The sequence below is a fragment of the Eulemur rufifrons genome, chromosome 28 (assembly GCF_041146395.1).
Source record: "Eulemur rufifrons isolate Redbay chromosome 28, OSU_ERuf_1, whole genome shotgun sequence".
Taxonomy (NCBI): domain Eukaryota; kingdom Metazoa; phylum Chordata; class Mammalia; order Primates; family Lemuridae; genus Eulemur; species Eulemur rufifrons.
Genome location: NC_091010.1, coordinates 20,949,602 through 20,975,289, shown reverse-complemented (window position 1 = coordinate 20,975,289; position 25,688 = coordinate 20,949,602). Strand labels below are relative to the sequence as shown.

General features: G+C 36.0%; 1 protein-coding gene across 5 annotated transcripts in view; it reads left to right on the top strand.

The window, feature by feature from the left end:
- The window catches only part of P4HA1 (prolyl 4-hydroxylase subunit alpha 1), a 75,755-nt gene that overhangs the window by 5,115 nt on the left and 44,952 nt on the right, over positions 1-25,688 (top strand). For all 5 annotated transcript variants that reach the window (XM_069459799.1, XM_069459796.1, XM_069459798.1 and 2 more), the window contains exons 2-5: positions 16,628-16,735; positions 18,132-18,228; positions 19,483-19,634; positions 22,212-22,349. In XM_069459799.1, the coding sequence (XP_069315900.1) occupies positions 16,660-16,735; positions 18,132-18,228; positions 19,483-19,634; positions 22,212-22,349 (463 nt within the window). In that variant the 5' untranslated portion in view covers positions 16,628-16,659. The remainder of the gene's footprint in view (positions 1-16,627; positions 16,736-18,131; positions 18,229-19,482; positions 19,635-22,211; positions 22,350-25,688) is intronic.

Below are 25,688 nucleotides of genomic sequence, written 5' to 3'. Positions count from 1 at the left end.
TCTAGCCTGGGCAGTAGAGCAAGACTCTGTCTCAAAAAAATAAAATAAAATAAAAAAATAAATAAAAACCTTCTATCAGTAGTTTATTCTTCCCCCTAAAAGAATCTTTTAAAGATTGGGCTTTAAAAAGATTTGGAGGCCGGGCGCGGTGGCTCACGCCTGTAATCCTAGCACTCTGGGAGGCCGAGGTGGGCGGATCGTTTGAGCTCAGGAGTTCGAGACCAGCCTGAGCAAGAGCGAGACCCCATCTCTACTAAAAATAGAAAGAAATTATATGGACAGCTAAAAATATATATAGAAAAAAATTAGCCGGGCATGGTGGTGTATGCCTGTAGTCCCAGCTACTTGGGAGGCTGAGACAGGAGGATCGCTTGAGCTCAGGAGTTTGAGGTTGCTGTGAGCTAGGCTGACGCCACGGCACTCACTCTAGCCTGGGCAACAGACTGAGACTCTGTCTCAAAAAAAAAAAAAAAAAAAAAAAGATTTGGAAAGTCTTCATATATAATCTACCTGGTAACAAAGCACTTTATATAGTATAGAATTTGATCCTTAAATTATAGTTTTATATTATCCCCATTTTACAAATGAAACTGAGGCCCAAAGAAGTCAAGTAATTTGCCCAAGAACACAGTAAGTTGCGGAGGTAGGACTTGGATTCAGGTTGTCTATTTTCTGATTTACACTTCATATTACTTCATCTTTGGTAATTGTCTAGAGTAACCGAGATAATAAAAGGGAAAAAAATCAATAACATTTACCACTGAATTAGAAATATTTTCAACATCTAGAGTTGAAATAAAGTAGGGTTCCTAGTTAGTGGTAATTAAATTAGTCATTCCACTCAATTTAACGAACATTTTAAAGACATTTATAATGTGCCCAGTAGACTGGGAGAATCAAAAGAGTAATGAGAAACGTTTTATAGGAGAAATACGACATGAAAGTTATTTGATATACCAGCATATTCTAACATTTACTCAATATTAAATCTGAGTTAAGTGCTGAGTGGAAATGCATATCCAGATTCACATTCTCTGCAACGATGAATTCATCTTTCCCTGTTCTAGTAAATGTGGTCTTATTTTGTCTATCTTTATCTCAGCTTGAGAACTTTGAATCTGGTGTTAGAAAAAAGAAGGAATTGCAGAGTAGAAAGAGAAGAGGTAGACTGGAATTTGGACTGAATAGCCTTGGAAGGGATTAAGTTAAGGTCAAGTATACCTGGGCCTCAGAGCAAAAATCTATGTAGTAGGAGGAAAGGGGCTGCTAAAGCCAGTTCGGGGTATTTTCCTCTGAACTCATGGGCCTTGGTCTGAGTTGATCATGGTCAGATAAGAGTGTATTTAACCTTTTTGTGTTAGGAATGATATTTGAGTAATACTGTAGGTACATATGGGAATTTGTTCCTTCTCTGTGCAGAGTGGGTGAAACAATCATCTCTAGATGATTCCATTACAAGAATCAGAGTTACTTAGATTTTGGAACTTCAGTAAGACCCAAGAATTAATAGTTGACAACCACAAGTCATAAAATTAAAAAGCATTGAACATTGTATGAAGCGTCAAATAAGAGGAGCAGTGTATCCTGTTGTGAATGTCTGCAAAAATGGCAAAAATGGACTCTATAACCATATTTTTAAAATTTTGGATGAAGGTGCTTTTTGTAAGGTTTCTGGGGAGTAAGTAATAGAAATGGAAATTTGTAAAATTTTAATTAACTAGTTCAAGATGTCTATTTTAATCTATTTTCTGCCTGTTTTCTGAATATGTAAAATTCTTCACCTCACTACCTAGCTCTATTGCACTATTGCCCAAATAATTTCTCAAGTTCACCAACTATGAATTGTTCTCTGAAATTTTTTAGAGACAGGGTCTTAGCTCTGTTGCCTTGGCTGGATTACCCTGGCTGGAGTGCAGTGGCACGATCATAGCTCAGTGCAACCTCGAACTCCTAGGCTCAAGAGATCCTCCTTCCCCCAAGATAAGGAACATATCCGTCACTCTCAAGAGTATCTTCATAACTGTAATCCCTCCTTATTGCTTTCACCTCATCCCCAGGTGATCATTGATCTCTTTCTGTTACTTAAGATTAGTTTGTATTTTCTAGAATTTAATAAAAATGGAATCATGTAGTATAGACTCTTTTTTTGTGGGGATGGAACTGCTTCTTACATTTAGCATAATTTGAGATTCATCCATGTCATTACGTGTTCATACCTTTTTATTGCTGAATAGTATTACATTGTATGAATATAGTATAATTTTATCCATTTACAAGATGAAGGACAATTGGGTTGTTTCCAGTTTTTGACTATTATAAATAATGCTGCTATGTGCTTTCATGTACAAGTCTTTGGGGGGACGTATTTTCTCTTGGGTAAATGTCTAAGAGTGGAATAGCTAGATGATATGTGATAGGGAAATATTTTTTCCCAGTTGGTGGCTTGTCTTTATTCTTTTAACAGTGTGTTTTAAAGAGCAATCGTTATTCACAGATAACATGTCTATGTGGAAAATCCAAAAGGCTGTTCAAAAAAGGTCTAGTGAATAAGTAAATTCAGGAAGGTTGCAGGATAGAAGGTCAATATATAACAATCAATTGCATTTCTATATACTGGTAATGAATAATTAGAAATTAAAATAAAAAATTCTAGTATTAACTTTATAAAATATGTGTGAGATTTATACACTGAAAATTATAAAACACTGATTATACTATGTTCATGGATTGAAAGACTCAATATTAAGATATCTGTTCTTCTCAAACTGATCTATAGATTCAATGCAATCAGTTCAGATCCCAGCAGGATTTCTTATAGATGATGAGCTGATTCTAAAATTAATATGGAAAAGCAAAGGAACTAGAAAAGCTAGAACAATTTTGAAAAAGAACAACAAAATTGGAAGACTCACACTACCTGATTTTGACTTACTTTAAAGCTACAATAAGCAAGACAATGTGGTATTGGAGAAAAGATAAACATATAGTTCAATGGAACAAAATAGAGAATCCAAACACAAAAATAGTCAATTGATTTTTGGCAAAATGTAAAGGTAATTGAGTTGAGAGAGGATAGTCTGAAACAGTTGGATGTTCATATGCAAAGAAGAAGAAAAAAAGAATGTTTTATTTGGGTACCCAATATCCCCTGTTGGACACTGGGCAGCACCCTTGGCAGGAATTTATATAATTGTTGGGGAAAATGACACAAAGGCACCAGTGGATATGAAATTAAGATTATACACACAGCAAAAGGATTCCTCAAGGACAAGGGCTTAGATTTAGTTGAGAATGAATCAAGATTGAAATAGGGTGGTTTTTATTTGTGACTAGGAGGTGGAACTTGTGTGATAGTTCCCATGTGTGGGATTTACCTGGTTTGAACTTGCCACTGACACCAAGGGAAGGAATGGCTGGGCTTTCTTATAGACTTACCCAGATATGGGACAGGGACAAAAGGAGGAAAGGGGTGGAACTTGAAAGCAATCAGCCTTCAAACATCAAAATAGAAAACAGAATCTTTTTCTTTCTTTTTTCCCTTAGAGACAGGTCTCAGCTCTGTCACCCAGGCTGGAATGCAGTGGCGTGATTGTAGCTCACGGTAGCCTTGAACTCCTGGGTTCAAATGATCCTCCTGCCTCAGCCTTCTGAATAGCTGGTACTACAGGTGGACCACCACACCCAGCTAATATATATGTATATATATTTTGTAGAGATGAAGTCTCACTGTGTTGCCCAGGTTGGTCTCAAACTGCTTGGGCTCAAGCAGTCCTACCTCAGCTTCCCAAAGTGCTGGGATTATAGGCATGAGCCACTGTGCCCAACCGGAATCATTTTCTTTATTACAGACTCACTGTGTACCTCACACTTTATGCAAAAATTAGTTCAGAATGGTTCATAAATCTTTGAGGGTAAAATCTACAGCTATAAAATATTTAGAAGAAAACATAGGACAAAAATCTTTTTGACCTCAGGTCAAGCAGAGATTTCTTGGATATGACACCAAGATCATGATGGATAAATGAAAAAGTTGATAAATTAGACTTCATCCAAATTAAGAACTTGTGTTCTTCCAAACACAATGTTGGGGGAATGAAAAGACAAGTCACAGACTGGGAGAAACTATTCCCCTATCACATATCTGACAAAAATTAGACTATATAGAGAACTCAAAACATTCAATAAGTAAACAACCTAATTAAAAACAGCAAAAGGGGCCAGGCACAGTGGCTCATGCCTGTGATCCCAGCACTTTGGCAGGCTGAGGTGGGAGGATTGCTTGAGGCCAGGAGTTTGATACCAGCCTGGGCAACATAGCAAGACCCCGTCTCTACAAAAAAATTTTAAAAAGCCGAATGTAGTAGTTCCAGCTACTCAGGAGGCTGAGACAGGGGGATCACTTGAGCCCAGGAGTTGAAAGTTCCAGTGAGCTGTGATTATGCACTCCAGTCTGGACAACAGAATGATACCCTGTGTCAAAAAAGAAAAACACCAAAAAATTTAGCAAAAGATTTGAGCAGACACATATATCAAAGGTATATGGACATCTAACCAGCACACCAGGAGATGTTAAACATTTTTGTAATTATGGAATTGCAAATTAAAATAATAATAAATGAGCAGTTGCAGTGGCTCATGCCTGTAATCCTACCACTCTGGGAGGCCGAGGTGGGAGGATTGCTTGAGCTCAGGAGTTCAAGACCAGCATGAGCAAAGAGAGAGAGACCATCTGTACTAAAAAAAATAGAAAAATTAGCCGGGCATCACGATGCGAGCCTATAGTTCCAGCTACTCGTGAGGGAGGCTGAGGCAGGAGGATTACTTGAGCCCAGGAGTTTGAGGTTACAGTGAGCTACCATGATGCCACTGCACTCTAACCTAGGTAATAGAGCGAGACTCTGTCTCAAAAAAAAAAAAAAAATCATAATGAGATACCATTATATACCTATTGAGAAGATTAACAAACTTAAGAAAACTAAGGGAAAAGCCCTGAAAATACAAAATGCTGGTGAGAATGTAGGGCAATTGGAACTTTCATCCATTGCTGATGGCAGGGAAAACTTTGGAAAAACGTTTGGCAGTTTTTTATGAAGGTAAATATACACTTGCCATATGACACAGCATTCCCACTCCTAGATATTTACCGAAATAAACTGAGAATTTGTGTTGATTTCTTCTTTATTTTTTAACAGCTTTATTGAGTAATTATGTATCAATTTATGCTTGAAAGTGTGTATTTCAATGCTTTTTAATGTATTCACAATCATGCAACCATCATAACAATCTATTTTAGAACATTTTTATCACTCCAAAAAGAAATCCCAGACTCATTAGCAGTTACTTCCATTCTCCCTCGCCCAGCCCACTAATCTACTTTTTGTCTCTATAGATTATTTTACTTAGCATAAAGTTTTCAAAGTTCATTTGTGTTGTAGCATGTTTCAGTACTTCATTTCTGTTTATGGATGAATAATACCCATAGTATGGATATATACCACATTTTGTTTACCCACTAATGGACATTTGAGTGATTTCCACCTTTTTGGCTATTATGAATAATGCTGCTATGAACATTTATGCAAAAGTTTTTGTGTGGATGTGTGTTTTCATTTCTTTGGGGTGTGTACCTATGAGTGAAATTTCTTGACTATGTGGTTACTTTATGTTTAGCATTTTTGAGGAACTGAAGAACTGTTTTCCAAACCAGCTACATCATTTTACATTCCCACCAGCAGTGTACAACAGTTCCAGTTTCTCCACATCTTTGTCAATACTTGTAGTCATTTTTTTTTTTTTTTTTTAAGGATGTGATCTTCACTGTGTCACACAGTGGTGTACAGTGGCTATTCACAGGTGCAATCACGGTGCACTACAACTTCCAACTCCTGGACTCAAGCATTCCTTCCCTCTCTCAGCCTCCCAGGTAGCTGGGACTACAGGCACAGTCACTGTGCCTGGCTTGTCATTTTTTTTTTATAGCTATTCAAGTGGCTGTGAGGTGGTATCTCATTGTGGTATTGATTTGCATTTCTACAGTGACTAATGATGTTGAATGTCTTTTCATGGACTTAATGGCCATTTGTATATTTTCTTTGGAGAAATGTCTATTCAAGTGCTTTGCCCATTGTTTAATTAGATATTTTTATTGTTGAGTTCTGAGTTCTTTTTATATTTAAATATTACTAAACCTTTATCAGAAATATGATTTGCAAATTCTTTTTCCCCATTCTGTCTGTTGTCTTCACTTTCCTGTAGCACAAAAGTTTTAAATTTTGGCAAAGTCCAATTTGTCTCTTTCTTTCTTTGTCTTCTTGTGCTTAAAGTGTTATAGCTAGGAAGTTATTATCTAGGTGTTATGCCTAATTGCCTAGTCCAAAGTTTTAAAGATTTATACCTATATTTTTTATAAGAGGTTTATTGTTTTTAACTTCAAAATAGTCTTTGTCCCATTTTCAGTTAATTTTAGGGTAAATTTAAAGTTTTCTTAAGTTTATTCCCGGGTAATTAACTTATTGGTTGCTCTTGCTGATGAGCTTGTTTTGTTTTTTATTGCTTCCTGTGACTGGTTATTATTTGTATATAAAGGTCATTTTCTAAAGGGAATGCCATTTAAAAAAAATGATCGTCTTTCAAGTAGTATAACTGCTTCAAAAATTCAGTCTTGAAGTTTTATTGGCAATTTCTACTTTTGGAGTCATCTGTCTTCACTTCATATTCCTTATTTAAGTTTAAGAAATTTAAAATGCATAGAATAGAAAATCCTTTACTTTTCACTTGTATCGTTGGGGTGGTGAAGAAACCAAAGTTGTCTTATCAAGGCTTTGTTTAAATCAAAAGTGGGCAGAATTTGTTTTGGAGCAAGAGGGATTGATGGTGATACCATGCCAGTTTATAAAGTAGAGCTGTGTAGTTATCATTTGGCTTTTGGTAACTCTATGATTTGACTTAATCTATATACTTTCACTTTTGTTTTTTTAGCTCACTTGTTTATAGAAATAGAAATTTTTTATTAAAATTTTATTAATTATGTTTATGAAAGAAAATGTAAATGTTGAATGAAGAAAAAATTGCCTGTGATCCTACTTCTCAATTGTTAACATTTTTTAATTTCTTTTAATTACTGTATAAAGTTTGAAAAAATTTTATATATGTATGCAAATGTATTCTTTAAACTTATAAATTAGATTTTAAAACTCCCACACATATATAGTTAACCACTCTCCAAATTAGAAAACAAACCTAGTTTTAAGGGTTTAAAAGGATTGCTGCTTTTTTATATTACTGCTGGTTTTTGTTTTACTCTAACCAATATTTGTTTATCTATTATTATTTTTTGAGACATGTTCTCCCTGTGTTGCCCAGGCTGCTCTTGAACTTCCAGGCTCAAGCAATCCTCCAGCCTCAGCCTCCCAAGTACCTGGGACTACAGGTGCACACCTCCGGGACCTGCTTCTAACCAATATTTATTGATATTCATGTTATGATATACACATAATTTCATTAATATAACCAGTTTGTAAAACCAAAAGAAGATATTGAAAATTATTTCTTAAAATGAGAAATATTTAGACTGTGTTAATATTTGGAAATAGCAGCAGCTATAAGCAACATCAAGAAACGTGTATAATGTTCGCTTCCTTTCTTCCCTCCCTTCCATTGCCTCTGTCCATTCTCTTTTCCCTGTCATAGTCCTAAAGTGTAAAGGGTTTGCACCTGTCTTCTATTAGTCTGGGCAACTTGTTCCTCCTCACTGTCTTAGCCCAGGGCCTAGGCTTCCTGCTTCTCCAAGTCTTTTTCTTTTCCATGTCATTTGAGACACCCTTGGCAACAAATCCAGCTATTCTTGAGTTCTTGCCTCACGTAGAAGAGTAATTCCCATTTCTTAAGTGTCTTCTATGTGTCAGGTATCATGCAAGTCACTTTCATTTATATTACTGCTTTTGGCCAGGAGTGGTGGCCCATGCACTTTGGGAGGCTGAGGGGGGGAGGATCACTTGAGGCCAGGAGTTTGAGGCCAGCCTGGGCAACAGCAAGACACTGTTTCTACAAAGAATTAAAAAAAAATTAGCTGGGTGTAGGTGTGGTGGCATGTGAGGGTAGTTCCAGCTGCTCGGAAGGCTGAGGCAAGAGGAGGATCACTTGAACCCAGGAGTTGGAGGCTGCAATGACTATGATGATGCCACTGCAGTCTATCCTGGGTGACAGAGAGAGACTCTGCCTCAAAAACAAAAAAAAAAGAAAAGAAAAAAATTGCTTTTAAAAAAATTATTGCTTTTTTTTATTACTTGTTGGAAGTCACGTTTGGCCTCATATTTTGACACTTCACCTTTTTGCTTATTCTAATTCCTGTTAAAGGCACCACTGAGTCTGACTCATTTGGAGGGCTCTTAATATCACTTATGGTAAATTTTTAGATTCTCTATCCTGGGAACAAGAATCCTGACCTTTCGGAAATGTATGTATTTCTAACCTAAGGTGTTTGAAATAGTTGAGAGGTATATCATACAGTTTAAAAGTCAGTGAAGAATGGTACCATTTTAATAATAATAAGATTAATTTCTTTCTCAGACGTTGCCCATTAACCTGCATTATTTGTTTAGGGGAACCTGGCTTTTCCTAGTTCAAACAGAAACTTGAAACATTGAGTTTATTTAAATCCAAATGTGAATTCAAATTCTGGTTTAAATCTTTTAAAAAGTGGATTAAAATCACATTTATTCATAAACTCTGTTTCTCTGATATAGATGCAGCATTTATTGGATCTCTGACAATCAAGCAAAAACAAAATAGCATCGAGAAATATTGCATTTTGGTGATATGGAGTAGAGAGGGATAAATACCTGAGAATTATTTACCTTATTTAAATTATTTATTTGACTATAAAAGTATTAACTACAGGGTTGATGAGAGAAACTATATTAACCAATAACCCTGGGTTAAACAGAAACCTAACTCATACTAGCACATAGGGGAATTCATTGAATTATTGTGGGGAAAGGGAGTTGTCTTAAGAACTGAGGTCAGGAGTGTGATTAGACTTGAAGAATAACTGGAATATCAGAATGTTTTCTTCTCTCTTATCTTTCTTCTTTCGCGTATATCTATTTCACATTGTAATCTTTCCACATAAGCCTCATCCACTTTTTTGACCTATGTGACAAAACTTGGTCCCTAAGTTCGCTTGAGCTTTATTTATATAGTTCAGTAATTCAAAGAGTAACTGCCATTTCTTTCTCAGTTTCATTTCCAAAATTTCCAGGAAAGAGCTTTGAATAGCCACTTGACTAGAGAGAAGTATCATGCTGTATGTAACATGACTGCTGAACCTATGAGAGTGAATTAAAGGTAGAATAGGATGGCAAAAAAGGTAAAAGGGGGCAGTTTCCAGAAGAAAGAGAAAAGGAGTGGTGGTGGTGCCATTGGCAAAAACACGTGTGTGTTTTTGAAATGATCTTATCTTGAGGTTCTTTCTGACATTGAAAACTTAGAACTTTGGAAGAACTTCCCAAAGATGGCCTGTGTATGTAGCACTTTCAGTTAAGGGTAATATCTTGGCTTAGTGAAATGCTGTTGAATTAGAATTATGCCAACAACTGGGCTCACTGCTCATTAGGAAAGAAGCTAGCATGATTTTTGAGTTTTTGATAGAAAAGTTGGTCATAGCATTAAAGCACTTGTCCATCAGATTCTTAAGTACTAGACATGTGTCTCACTCTCTTTGAGAGCAGAAGTATGACTGGAATTCATGGAGTTAAGTTAAAATGGCAATTTGCAGAGGGATTATAGAGTTAGAACATAAATATAACTAGTTCTATCAGTAATCATTCATTTGTCTTGGAAGATACATCCTGCTTAGATGGAAAAGACATGGCCAAGTCTTGATATAGCACATTGTTGTGTCCTGAATTAGAAGCCTGAATTCATGTTGGTCTTTTGTGTTGACTGTGAAAACTGTCAGAAAGATGAAAGTCTGAACACAGATGTCAGGAGGACCAGCAGTTGAATAAGGGATCTGTATGAGGAAAAATAAACCTAAAGCTGGAAACTTCTAAAAGAGAAGTTTTGAATCAAGTGTAGAAGGTGTGATGGAGAGGCTGTTAAAATGACCATTGTGGAAAATTTTTGGAGAACATTTAGGTTAGAATATGAAGCATTCTTGGCTGATCTGAATGCAGTAGTGTTCACAACTAATTGATCATAACCTGTTAAAAATTTCTTTGTATCTTTTCCACTCCCACTGCTTTACTTAACTAGCCTTAAAAAAAAAAAAATTCTTTAGTCGCCTTATAAACTTTGGAATGATTTGTCTGGGAAAAACAAACTTTTGAAAATGTTGCAACTTTTTCTTGGAAGAAAGATGTTAGACTGAAAGACTAGTAGAATTATTTGCCAGGTGCCCTGTTCTACTAATTCATTGAGTAACTTGTACTTAAAATTCAATGACTCCTGATAACTCAGTGTTGTAAATACAGATGTTCCTTGACTTACGAGGGTGTTACATGCCAATAAGCCAATTGTAAGTTAAAAATGTTGTAAGTTGAAAATGCATTTAATACACCTAAGCTACTGAACATCATAGCTTAGCCTAGCCTTCCTTAAATGTGCTAAGAACAGAACACTTACATTAGCTCACTGTTGGGCAAAATCATCTAACACAAAACCTATTTTATGATAAAATGTTGAATATGTCATGTAGTTTATTGAATACCATACTGAAAGTGAAAAACAATGGATGGATGTAGGGTACTTGAGGTACGGTTTTTTACTGAATGCACCATTGTAAAGCTGAAAAATCTGAAGTCAAACTGTCATAAGTTGGGGACCATCTGTATTTACAGTGTAGTAGAACGGTTTTAAGATCTGTTCCCAGGCTTGATTGACCTGTTGAGGGTATGGGACTGGACTTTCCTAGAAGGACTGTAGGAAATTTTTGTGTTTGGATAAATAGTACACTTTTGCATTTTATTTTTATCCAGGCCTACCTGAGAATATATTAATACTTCCCAGTAAGATTTCTTCCATACTGTTTTTTTTATAGTTTTAAAAATATAATCTGCATACCAAACGTTATATGCAATATACATGTATGTTACAAAATTATGTAATAAACACTCATGAATCTACCATCCAACCAAGAACCAAAATATTATCAATAACTTATCCATACTGTTACAGCACTAAATTTTATTGCAGTATATAAATTATCTTTGGATCTTTGATGCTTGGGTTTTCTTTTCATTCCTTGTCTTCTTCTCTCCCTCCTTTGTCTTTTTTTTTTTTTTTTTTTTTTTAATGAAGGCAAGTCTTCTCAGGGATGATATTTAAGATTGCATCCACTTCAACCCATTTAAATTCTCTTTCAAGGTTGTTTGAAGATTTAGAACAGTAGGCATTTGTAGCTTACTGCTGTTGATAAAGCCGTTATGTGTTTTGGGATACTTGATTCTTAGATGCTCTATAATGATTTGCTTTGCAAGCTGCTATCTGAATGAAGGTGCAAATAAATGGAAGTGAGACATCATAAGTAAGGAAACCATTGTTTTAAAAACCTGTGATTGATAAAGATGCTTGCCAATTAACATGCCACTTAAGGCTTCTCTAAATGAATGTGGATAAATGAGACATAGTATTAGAGTAATGAGAAATTCAATTTTAAATATATATATATATATTTTTTTTTTTTTTTTTTGAGACAGAGTCTCACTCTGTTCCCCAGACTAGAGTGCCATGGCGTCAGCCTAGCTCACAGCAACCTCAAATTCCTGGGTTCAAGCAATCCTCTGCCTCAGCCTCCCGAGGAGCTGGGACTACAGGCATGTGCCACCATGCCTGGCTAATTTTTTTCTATATATATTTTTAGCTGTCCAGATCACTTCTTTCTATTTTTTGTAGAGACGGGGGGTCTCACTCTTGCTCAGGCTGGTCTCGAACTCCTGACCTCGAGCGATCCTCCCGCCTTGGCCTCCCCAAGTGCTAGGATTACAGGCGTGAGCCACCGCGCCTGGCCTGAATTCAATTATATTTTTACGTAAGATAAATTGAAGTACAATCTATTTTACAGGGAGAGGTGATACCAAGGGGGTGTTTGTGTCCAGTGGTTCTCAATGTGTGATCCTTAGATCAGCAGCATCAGTATCACCTGAAAAGTTGTGCAAATTATCTAGACTCCTCAGACCTTTAGGTGATTCTGATATAGCTAAAGTTTGAGAACCACTGCTATATAGGTCTATCTTCGTTGTTATTAGCTTTGGTTAGTATGGAGTAATGCTATATGGGTCACTTCTATTGCAAGTGACAGAAATCCATCTTAAACTAGCTTAAGAAAAAAGGAATTTACAGGCTCTTTTAGCTGCCCTCTTAGCTGGGTTGGGAGATTATTAGGATAGCTCACAGATTCAAAGCAATAGTTGCAAAGAATCAGGGCCCTAGGGGTTGGAACTGCTTGTCTCTGCATGACTTTGTCCTGTTTATAGATCCTAGATAAGTGGGAAGTATAGTCACAGGGCAGCTCCAAATTCACGTCCTATGAGCTTAGCAACTCCAGAAGGAGCTGCTTTCTACCCCTCACAAGCCCATCTCTCAACCATTATGTTCATGGGGATGAGGGTCAATGACTGGTCTAACCTGGGTCATATGTCTGTCTATAGGAGGAAAGGATGAGAAAGTGTGCTACTTTGGCAGTGTAGTTCACTACTAGATACTTGGGTTGCTTTCAAATAGGCTTAGGTATCTTTGAGAAGGAGAGAAAGAAATCTAGAGGTTTGTAGAGTTAGAAAGTGGAACATACTCAAACTTAACAGTATTTCTTAGCTACATATTTGTTAGAGAATAGTTATCTTAAAAGGTGTGGGGTGCCTTAATCTGAGAGTTGATGTTTTAGGTTTATTATTTAGTATGAAGTTAATTTTTTTTCACTATAAAAATATACTACAGAACATCTGGAAAATATAGAGATATAGAAAAAAAAATCACCTAATGTTCTGCTATCCAGGGACAATTACATTTTGGTGAATTTCCTCTATATTTTCTTGGATATTTTTATGGTCATATTATGATGTTATTTTTTTCTTTGTTTTGATCAGTATGAATTTATTACAACTTTCTGTCAAGGTAATGAAAACTTAATCTCATTCAGTATAGAGTCCACCAGGGTTGTATGATGTTAATTTTTAAATCATATTTTTTCGCTTCATAAGTTAAAGGATATGTTTACGTTTTTTGACATATAACAACATCATTAGACAATTTTAATTGTTTAATTGTTCATTTGATGGGCAAAAATGGTATTGAATTTTAATTTTTTATGTCATTAATTACTAATAAGTTTGAGCATTTTTTTATGGTTTCACTATTTATGGTTTCTCTTTGTGACATTCCAAATTCTTTATCCATTATTTTAAATTAGCATCTTTAGTGTTTTTTTAAATATTGATTTGTATGAGCTCTTAAAAGAGTTCTGTTTTCTTTAAATAGTTTCCTAGTTTATAGTTTACAGGGTTTTTTCCAACATATAAACTGAAATTATTTTGTATTTACATTCCATCTAGCTTTTGATACGTTCTTTTCTCATTTTTGAGTTTAGACATTCTCTGCCTTTAGAGATCCAATAACTTTTCTTTTGATGTTATTTTTTTATTTTGTTGATTATAACTGTTTAATCCATCTAGAATTTATTTTGAAGCATGATGTAAGGTAAAACTATATTTATTCATATGATTAATGTTTTGAATTTTTATATAAGCTCTATCATATTTAAGATATTTTCAAGCTGTTAAACTTTAAGAAAAATGCATCTTAAGCTTCTTTTTACTTATTTCTTTCTTTCTTTCTTTTTTTTTTGAGACAGTCTCGCTCTGTTGCCCGGGCTAGAGTGAGTGCCGTGGTGTCAGCCTAGCTCACAGCAACCTCAAACTCCTGGGCTCAGGCGATCCTCCTGCCTCAGCCTCCCAAGTAGCTGGGACTACAGGCATGCGCCACCATGCCCGGCTAATTTTTTCTATATATATTTTTAGTTGTCCAGCTAATTTCTTTCTATTTTTAGTAGAGATGGGGTCTCGCTCTTGCTCAGGCTGGTCTTGAATTCCTGAGCTCAAGCAATCCTCCCTCCTCGGCCTCCCAGAGTACTAGGATTACAGGCGTGAGCCACCGCGCCCGGCCCTTTTAGTTATTTCTGTAGGCTAATAGTTCTTGATTCATTGTGCAGTTTAAAGACAATGAAAGATGACAAACTTTAGTGACAAAATATATTTTAGCAATGAAAAAATAACCTCTTATCTGACAAATCTAAACTCTCATCAGAGTTAAAAAGTTTAGACAACATTTGTGATTTGCCTTTTGTTAGTACGGCAAAAACATTTGTATTTTCTGGAAATAGCATTTACTTATGAAGAAAATTATGATAGAAATCTGTTTAAACAGAAAATGCTTGACTCTTCAGACAGCCCAGCATTTTGAAAAAGCTTGTGCTTTGGCAGGAGCCCAGGAGAGGAAGTGTCTACATCTGCTACATTCTAGAAACCTTCCCAAAATCACTGTAAGGCAGCCAAGAGAGCAGTGTATTTCACTACTTGTGGTTCTGGAAGTATCTGGAAGTTTGCAGCAAACTTAAGGGAAGAGATTTAAGAGTACTTTCAGAAAGTCAGTTTTTGTGGTGATCTATTTTTATTGAGATTCAAGTTAGGGGGAAAGTGGGGTTATTTTTCAGCTTTTGTAGAATAAGGAGCTTTCAATGTGGACTTGAACTTGTTGATTTAGCTCAAATCACATGGCAAGAGTCCGAGGTGCCTGCTCAAGCCAGAGTTACCAATAGGATCCTGTTACTGGGGCAAACTATACTGTAATGTTAGCTTATCCTTCTGTAAGGTAATAAGAAAGACATAGGCCGGGTGCGGTGGCTCACGCCTGTAATCCTAGCACTCTGGGAGGCCGAGGCGGGTGGATCGCTCGAGGTCAGGAGTTCAAGAAAGACATAAAGTCCATGTTTATGGTGGAGAAGAAGGAGTAAGAGAAGAGTGCTAGCAGGGTATCTGGGAAAGTGGGGTAAAGCCTTTCTGTTGGTTAGTTGATATCCTCATCTGCCATGACAAATCCTCATTAGAAGAGACAATCAGGGACATAGAGAAAAAAGATAGAAGGGTTTTGCTGCCAGATTTAAAAAGAGGAAAAAATAAACAGCGACAGCTATGTCTTAGGCTAAGATTTTTTACGTAGAACATAGTAGATAAGAAAACTCAATACTAGGTCCTTTGAGAGAAATTACTAGTTTAAATGGACAGAGCTGTTTATTCATTTTGGATTCTTTACAACTTAAAAAAAAAGCTGGGCACGGTGGCCTGCCTGTAGTTCCAGCTACTCAGGAGGCTGAGGCAGGAGGATCCTTTGAGCCAAGGAATTTGAGTCCAGCCTGGGCAACTTAGCAAGATTCCCCCCTTCCCCTCCAACAAAGACAAAACAAAAAACAGCATTATTGAGACATAATTCATACACCATACAGTTCACCCATTTAATATTCATGGTTCAGTGGTTTTCAGTAGTCTCTCAGAGTTGTTCAGCCACAGTCTATTTTACTTATGTGTTTATTTTTTAAAAGACGGGATCTTGCTTTGTTGCCGAGTCTAGCCTCCACCTCCTGGGCTCAAGCCATCCACATCATTCTCTGGAGTAGCTGGGACTATAGGCCGGCGCCACTGCACCTGGCCAATGTTAGAACATTTTCATTGCCCCCACATCTGCAACTTTTAATTGAATTTATTTTAATATTTAAAGCCATATAGAGAAAAGATGGAGCAGTTTAGAAATTGTAAGGATTAAACAGAAACCTCTGAAATCTTGTTACTTTAACACATACTATAACATCTTTAAAATGCATTGGTAGGCCAGGTGGGGTGGCTCATGCCTGTAATCCTAGCACTCTGGGAGGCCAAGATGGGAGGATTGCTTGAGGTCAGGAGTTCGAGACGAGCTTGAGCAAGAGGGAGATCCCATCTCTACTAAAAATAGAAAAAATTAGTTGGGCAACTAAAATAGAAACAAAAAATTAGCTGGACGTGGTGGCGTGTGCCTGTAGTCCCAGCTACTTGGGAGGCTGAGGCAGGAGGATCTCTTGAGCCCAGGAGTTTGAGGTTTCTGTGAGCTAGACTGATGCCATGGCACGCACTCTAGCCAGGTCAACAAAGTGCCACTCTGTCTCAAAAAATTAAATTAAATTAAAAATAAAAGATAAAATGCATTGGTAATATTTAACAAATTGGTGTATTTTTATGGGAAATTGATGGTTTGGATCTAGATCACAGAGAAAATTATTTTTCAGGTTGTACGAAAGAGCCACTATTGTTCAGTTACTCTAATTGTAATAGTAACTAAGGAGAAAAACTCAGCTTGAATTTTTAAGCATAAATTATCAGGTGATAAACATGCACATTTTTCTCTAATGTGAAATATCAAGGTAGTACTCTACATGAAGAAAATAAGATAGTAGCTATTAAATTATTAAACAATTTATAAGAATTAACATTAATTCTATGGGCAACCTTGGAGTCTGACTTTCACTTTATTCATAGAAAGAATAGGTAAGGAACATTCCCCCCCCCTTTTTTTTTTAAGTAATGGCTGTATTTCTCTCTTGTAGGTGTGTGAACCTGTAAAATTAAATCTTCCAGCATGATCTGGTATATTTTAATTGTAGGGATTCTACTTCCCCAGTCTTCGGCCCATCCAGGCTTTTTTACTTCAATTGGTAAGTCTTACTATTTTTTGGTTTGTGTTGTTTTTGTATTTAAAATTTTCTATTTTTTGATTTATTGATTGATTGATTGATTGATCAATTGAGACAGGATCTCACTCTGTTGCTTGGCTAGAGTGCAGTGGCGTTATCATAGCTCACTGCAACCTCAAACCCCTGGGTTCAAGGGATCCTTCTGCCTATAGGTGCATGCCACTATGCCTGACTAATTTTTCTATTTTTTGTAGAGACGGGGTGTTGCTCTTGCTCAGGCTGGTCTTGAACTCCTGGCCTCAAGCAATCCTTCTGCCTTAGCCTCCCAAAGTGCTAGGATTACAGACATGAGACACTGCGCCCAGTCTCATTTTTAGTGTTTTTAAATCTGTAAAAACAAATACAGTGTATTCTGTGTATTCCCAAAGACTGAAGCATTAGTTTACTCCCTGCCCCTCTAAAAGGTCCTCTCTTTTTAAAAAAAATTTATTATTTTTTAAAATTAATTTTTCCTGGTTATAAAAATGATACATATTCAGGTTATAAACTTAAAAAAGTTTAGGAGAACATATCAAAGAAAGTGCACAGATAGACAAATAACATGCTGGATATTATTTTCTGATCTGCTTTTTCCATTTAAGAATCTATTGTGAACACAAGATTTTTTTTCTATATCATAATATTTCTACATCTTTACAAGTATTATAAAAATAGCATATTGGCTAATGGGGAGAAAAAAACCAGCAGTACACAGAATTTAAGACCTTTCCATGTCCCCCTTCTCCCAGAATATTCCTCATACTTAGATATATATCTTTTTATATTTTCCTGTATGCATGCTTTATCCATCTTCAATAAATGTTTTTCCTTCATTCTATTGGCCAGTACTGCCCTTGTAGAATTGTAGAGCTAATTAAAATATAAGTATTTTTTTTATGACACTGATTTGAGGATATAAAATGACTCTTCTCATCCTCTTATAAATAACTAAGCATAGATCATTTGAAACTTCTTTTTAGTGTGTTTTTTTGCTTATTGAATGAAAATTAAATTAGTTTCAAAAACAAAGGCGAGAGAGGAGTTGGTAAAGAACAAACATTGATCCTTGGAAAGTTGTTTTGTAATTTAAAAATAAATTTGTAGGTGAAAAGACAATTTGCAAACATAGTGTAAGCATGCAAAATTAAGTAGCTTGAAAATTAGAACTGGAACACTTGAATAGAAAAGTTTTTGGCTTTTATTTTGATTTACCTGGTGAAAAAGGGGAAAAAAAAGATGACCCTCTCCAATGTATCTGATTCATACCAGTTAAGTCCTCATAGAATGAAGCATTCTCAGTCATTCTTAAATTATTCTAAAATACTTGTGTTGATGAAAACGAGTATTTGGTAACCTTTTTCTCCACTTCCCCTTCTAGGTCAGATGACTGATTTGATCCATACTGAGAAAGATCTGGTGACTTCTCTGAAAGATTATATTAAGGCAGAAGAGGATAAGTTAGAACAAATAAAAAAGTAAGCAAAGTGTTTTACTTATTATTACTGACTCTACCTGGATGTTTTCTTTTTCACGCTAAAGTATTCTTTGAGTAGAGATGAAAGCCATCTTTCAGTCCTACAAAGCCAGCTGAAATGGCTAAAATAGAAGCACAGAAAACAAGAGTTAGGCCTCTGCCAAGGTTCACATTCGAAGAACAGGGATTGAGATAAGAATATGGATGGATATGGGGAGGTGACTGACAAATTTTAAAAGTGTTGCTAGTATTTTCTTCTGTCTTCCTCTAACCTCCCCAATCAAGCCTCCTGCTAGAGCAATTTTCCAATTCTATTTATCCTTCACTCCTGTGGTTCCATTGTAGAGATTATAGTGATAAGTGTGGGTAGTAGTATTTAATTGATACAATTTTTCTCAAATACTAATTTATTTTCAATTGACTGAGGTTCATAGTTACTCCTGACCTGAGAATTTCTGTCTTTTATCTAATGAGTAGCTAAGTATTTAGTTTTTTTGTTTTAAAATATAGTTTCTAGATACTGGATATAAAAATTTGGTATAAGTTGATTTAAATGAACATGTAACTGAATTTGGGTTGGGCTATTTGTACTTTGTAATAATCAGTTATTTGGCCTATGGACCTATGGGGAAATGAATTTTTAGACTTTTACTAGAGGGATCCAATCACAGCTTTACAAAGATAGGAAGGTTCCATTTACTATAACCATTTGGGAGAAACAAAACTAAAACAAAAAGTCTTATGGTTGTATTTTGATTCTGCCAAGTTACATTTTTATCAATAAAAGGATCTTGCTTTTTAAAGAACCTTTATAATTTACTTTTTTTTCTTTTTCTTTTTTTTTTTTTTGTGAGTCAGTCTTTCTCTGTCACCCAGGGTTGAGTGCAGTGGCACCATCATAGCTTACTACAACCTCTAACCATGCTGAAGTGATCCTCCTGGCTCAGCCTCCAGAGTAGCTGTGCATGCCACCATGCTTAGCTGATCTTTAATTTTTTGTAGAGATGGGGTCTCTCTGTGTTGGTTGGTCTTGAACTCCTGGCTTCCAGCAGTCCTCCTGCCTCAGCCTCTCAAAAGTGCTGGAGTTACAGGCATGAGCCACACGCCAGGTCTATAATTTTACTTTTAAAAAGAAATTGTAGTTATAGTTTAACTCAAAAATCTCTAGGTTTTTTTTTTCCTGAGTGCTTTACTAAATTGTATTTTTTCTTATGAAGTATATGTACAACTCCATTTTTATGTTTTACGTCTAAAGATGGGCAGAGAAGTTAGATCGGTTAACCAGCACAGCGACAAAAGATCCAGAAGGATTTGTTGGGCATCCTGTAAATGCATTCAAGTTAATGAAACGTCTGAACACCGAGTGGAGTGAGTTGGAGAATCTGGTCCTTAAGGATATGTCAGATGGTAAGTCTGAGGAGACTAATGAGCCAAAAAAAGTAAAGCAATATTGCTATCACTTGTAGAAATGCTAAGATTGGAGATAGATACAGTTCCCAAAACATCAAGTGTTTGGTGTTGTAATTGGATTATTGCATGGTTGCATTTGGTTTGAATAGAGTGAATGTAGTCAAGATTTTGAATTTTTGATTAAAAAAGAAGTAGTTTCTGTTGTTGGTGACTAACACTGGTGCTTTTTGTTTTGAAATCTATAAAAGTGAATAGATTATTTGGCATATAGCTTCATTTCTGAGAGATTTTTTGGGGGGTATTACCTTCATACTTTAAAAATTTACGTATATATCTTTAATCAGTTTTTAGAATGTTGGGAGTGTTACTATAAAGAAAAGTGTCAGCTTTGTCCTTACCTACTATTTTGAAGCTTAGGTTTATTTTACTCAATGTAGACAATAAATTAAAAAGCTGAGGCTGCAAACAGTGATAATGAATAAGTCTTTTTATGTGAAACAATAAAATTATAGTTAGAATGCTGAGATATTTTAGTAACAGACATAGAAAACTAAGTCTAGAGTTTAAGGAGGTAAGGGGATTATGCTTAGTACATGGTAGAGGCTCAAATATTTATTGAATATAGGTGGCAAAAAAAAAAAAGAGAAAGGGAAAGAGCTGAGCTTGCTATGTAGATGAAATACTTTAAGGGTGCGGTGCTTACCGGTGTTTGTAAGCAATGAAGTAAACTATTATGCGTAGGACAGGAAACTTTGAAAAGAAAAATTAAGGCAAGTACTCGTGAATATTTGTTCACTATGAGAAGGAAATGCCTTTGATTATTTTCTCTACTATATAACACCCTGAGAACATATTTAAGGAAGTGTGGGTGTGTATATATGTATGTATACATACATATATCTTTTTTTTCCCTCTTTTTATTAGAAGATTTAAGCAACTTCTTGGACTTTGGGGCATAAGAAACATAAGAGTCTTCTATAAAATGTTAAAACTTAAAAATTTTTTTTTTATTTCAGCATATTATGGGAGTACAAATGTTTAGGTTACATATATTGCCTTAAAATGTTAAAACTTACCAGTAAAATTCTATGTGGAGATTGTGACTGAAAGTTGGGATTAAAACTAAAAAATGTGGTTAGAAACAGAGCAGGTCAAAACTCCCACGTGCTGATCAGCAGTGGGATCACGCCTGTGAATAGCCACTGCACTCCAGCCTCAGCAACACAGCAAGTGTCTTCAAAAAAGGGAGGAAAAGAAAACCACATAAAAATATGCTTAATAAGAACTGTAGCTATGAGCCAATTGTTCATGTATATATTTCTATTAACATAAAAATGCCAGGTCTTTTACTATTGAAAATACGTATAGCTGATTATAAGTTAATGAGAGGAGAGGGAAGTCTCGTGTCTAATTTTTATTTGCACATGATATTACCACTTATATTAAAATTTTAAATCACTTTTTGGGTTTTTTCTGTTTGTTTCTTAAGGAGTATTTAGCATCCATTCTCCTTAGGATTATATAGTTATCAGTAATTGCTTTGTTTGATTTTTGCTATACTTTATATAAAACATTTTTAAGATTAGGTTTTATATATAGGAAATCTTGATTGATGAACACTATATTTGATGAATTAAACAGGTCTAAATATATTTTAATAAACTAGCTGTTGCTCTTAAATGTATAATTGACAACATCCCCTTCCCCTCAAAGAATTCTACCAAACTTTATATATTTACATATTTATATAATGTGTGGTACATAAAAGAAAACCTTTCTTTTATGCACAGATTTTACTTATCATCTGTTATATGAAAGTATGATTGGCTTCCAATGTATGTCATTTTCAGATTCATAAATCTGTTCATTTCTCAAGCTTAGTGCAGGCACTTTTTGTTTTCTTGCTATATTGTATAACTAAGAACTCAATTATTGTGTTAGTTGGTCTTTACCTACTAACACAGATATAATTAGACTTCAGTTTACTTAAGCAACATTGGAAAGGGTTTGGGAAGTTTGAATAAGTTAGGGGTATATTAAGTCTCATTCAATGTATTTAATTTTTTCTTGTTGAGATGTGGAACTTTTGTGGTGTTGTGGAAATGATAATAAAATAGATTTGGAAAAATCCTTATAAAGACTCTGTATTAGAAGTCTATGAGGTTTTACAGTCTTTTTTTTTTTTTTTTTTTTTTGAGACAGAGTCTTACTCTGTGGTGGCTTAGAGTGCAGTGGCATCATGGTAGCTCACTGCAACCTCAAACTCCTGGGCTCAGATGATACTCCTGCCTCAGCTTCCTGAGTAGCTGGGAGTACAGGCATGCAACACCACACCCAGCTAATCTTTCTAGTTTTTGTAGAGATGGGGTCTCACTTTTGCTCAAACTGGTCTTGAACTCCTGAGCTCAAGCAATCCTCGGCCTCCCAGAGTACTAGGATTACAGGCATGAGCCACCACACCTGGCTTTTTTTTTTTTGTCATATTATTTAAAAAAATTTTTTATCCTGTTTCCGTAGATACGATGATGACTTACTTTTTTTTCCTTCTTTTCCTTTTTCTTTTTCTATTTTAAGGCTTTATCTCTAACCTAACCATTCAGAGACAATACTTCCCTAATGATGAAGATCAGGTTGGGGCAGCCAAAGCTCTATTGCGTCTCCAGGACACCTACAATTTGGATACAGATACCATCTCAAAGGGTAATCTTCCAGGTAAGATAACTCTTGCAGTCTATAAAGTAACTATCACTTGGCTTCTCTGTTCAGCCCATTAGGACAATGTTAATACAAAAAAGACTTGTATTTTAAGATTTATTTTTTTTTTTTTTTTTTTTTTTTTTTTTTTTTGAGACAGAGTCTTGCTCTGTTGCCCGGGCTAGAGTGCCGTGGCGTCAGCCTAGCTCACAGCAACCTCAAACTCCTGAGCTCAGGCGATCCTCCTGTCTCAGCCTCCCGAGTAGCTGGGACTACAGGCATGCGCCACCATGCCCGGCTAAGTTTTTCTATATATATTTTTAGTTGGCCAGATAATTTCTTTCTATTTTTAGTAGAGACGGAGTCTTGCTCTTGCTCAGGCTGGTCTCGAACTCCTGAGCTCCAGCGATCTGCCTGCCTCGGCCTCCCAGAGTGTTAGGATTATAGGCGTGAGCCACCGCGCCCAGCCTGTATTTTAAGATTTTAAACTATGGTTTGTTTCATAGCCTTCGAGGATGAAAGAACCACCTTGTCTTTCTCTTAGGACTTAATAGTTATGGATATGCTTCTAGCTTGTTACTGTGAAAGCTTGTATTTATAGAGACTAACTTAAGTAGACAATTTTAATGTGTAAGAGAAACTGTCATTTTTCCAAATGTTTTTCTTCAGAATACCTGATACTACTTGAGTGCTTTGTATGTATACAAAAGAGCTATAAGAGTTCTGGCCAATTTAGTGACTCCTTGAAGTGTATTCAATCAAAATTTATTAAAGAAAACACCATTGTTGCTTTCTCCACCAATTTCCTTTGTGATATTATCAGACACTTAAGTAAATGTAAAAGATTGTATGTTTTATCTGACAAATATAGTCTAGTCTATGACTGATAGTTTCTTTTTTTTTGAGACAGAGTCTCACTCTGTTGCTCAGGCTAGAGTGAGTGCCGTGGCGTCAACCTAGCTCACAGCAACCTCAAACTCCTAGGCTCAAGCGATCCTACTGCCTCAGCCTCCCGAGTAGCTGGGACTACAGGCGTGTGCCACCATGCCTGGCTAATTTTTTCTATATATATTTTTAGTTGGCCAGATAATTTCTTTCTATTTTTTTAGTAGAGACGGGGTCTCGCTCTTGCTCAGGCTGGTCTCGAACTCCTGACCTCGAGCGATCCACCCGCCTTAGCCTCCCAGAGTGCTAGGATTACAGGCGTGAGCCACCGCACCCGGCCCCTATAGTTTCTTTTAAATGCTTTACTGTTTTAGAAGCATGACTTCTAGTATAGTATGGATTTAGTCTCAGAACTATATTTTCAAAGGGAAGTGTTAGGTATGTAGTATTTAATTTATCATGTAATTTGTTGTTATTTTTTCACATACTTGTCATTTTTTTTTTTTTTGTTAGTGTTAGAAAGGGAACTATGTGATTTTCTTTATAAGGCATAAAAAGAGCCCTGGAGGACATGACTTTCTTCTTTTTGTTGTTATTTATAAAACTTCTTTTATTATGGAAAATGTCAAACATGACACACACACAAAAATAAAGATAATAACATAATGAGCCTCATGCATCCATCACCGAGCTTCAGAAGTTTTTTAACGTTCGTCATTCTTGTTACATCTATTCTCACTACCCCTTCTTTTTGTTGTTTTGGTTGGAGTCTTTTTTTTTTTTTTTCTTATTTCAGCATGTGGGGGTACAAAAGTTTAGGTTACATATATTGCCCTTGCCCCCCCCCCCCCCCCCCCGGAGTCAGAGCTTCAAATGTGTCCATCCCCTAGATGGTATGCATCGCACTCATTATGTATGTATGCACCCATCCCCTCCCCCACCCACATCTGCCCAACACCCGACCAATGTTATTCCTAAATGTGCTCTTAGGTGATGATCAGTGAAACCAATTTGATGGTGAGTACACGTGGTGCTTATTTTTCCCTTCTTGGGCTCCTTAGTAGAATGGGTTCCAACTCTTTCCAGGAAAATACAAGAGGTGCTATATCACCATTGTTTCTTATAGCTGGGTAGTACTCCATGGTATACATAGACCACATTTTATTAATCCACTCATGTATTGATGGGCACTTGGGTTGTTTCCACATCTTCACAATTGTGAATTGTGCTGCTATAAACATTCGGGTGCAGATATCTTTGTTATAGAATGTTTTTTGTTCTTTTGGGCAGATGCCCAATAATGAGATTACTGGATCAAATGGTAGGTCTACTTGTATCTGTTTAATGTATCTCCATATTGCTTTCCACAGAGGTTGCACTAGTTAGCAGTCCCACCAGCAGTGTATGAGTGTTCCTGTCTCTGCATTCACGCCAACATTTGTTGTTATGGGACTTTTTGAGAAAGGCCATTCTCACTGGAGTTAAGTAATATCTCACTGTGGTTTTGATTTGCATTTCCCTGATGATTCGAGATATTGAGCATTTTTTTCATATGTTTGTTGGCCATTCTTCTGTCTTCTTTTGAGAAATTTCTGTTCATGTCCTTTGCCCACTTTTTGATAGGGTTGTTTGATTTTTTTCTTGCTGATTTTCCTGAGTTTTAAATAGATTCTAGTTATCAGTCTTTTATCAGATGTGTAGCATGCAAAAATTTTTTCCCATTCTGTAGGTTGTTTATTTACTCTCGTGACAGTTTCTTTGGCTGTGCAGAAGCTTTTTAATTTAATCAGGTCCCATTTATTTATTTTTGTTGTTGCTGTGATTGCCTTTGGGGTCTTCTTCATAAATTCTTTGCCTAGGCCAATGTCTATAAGAGTCTTTCCCACATTTTCTTCTCGGATTCTAATAGTTTCACTCCTAAGGTTTAAATCTGTTATCCACTGTAATTTGATTTTTGTGAGAGGTGAAAGGTGTGGGTCCTGTTTCAGTCTTCTACATGTGGCTATCCAGTTTTCCCAGCACCATTTATTGAACAGGAATTCTTCTCCCCAGAATATGTTTGTCTGCTTTGTCAAAGATTAGATGGCTATATGAGGATGGTTTTATATCTGGATTCTCAATTCTGTTCCAGTGGTCTGTGGTTGGAGTCTTTTAAAAGCAAATCCTAGACATCATGTCATTTTGTCCATAAATAATTCAATATGTATATTTATCTAACTGATCAGGTCTCTTTTAAAGATAACATAACCATTTACTATTATCCTGCCTAACTAAATTGACAGTATTTCCTTAATATAACTTAATACGAAGTCAATATGCAGTTTCTTCGGTGGTCTCAAAGATGTTCTTTTACAGTGGCATTTTTTGGTTATGTCTCTTAAATCTCTTTTATTCCCCTCTCCTTTGTTTTTTCTATTTATGACATTGATTAGTTGAGAAAACCTGGTCATATGTTCTGTGGAATGTCCCACA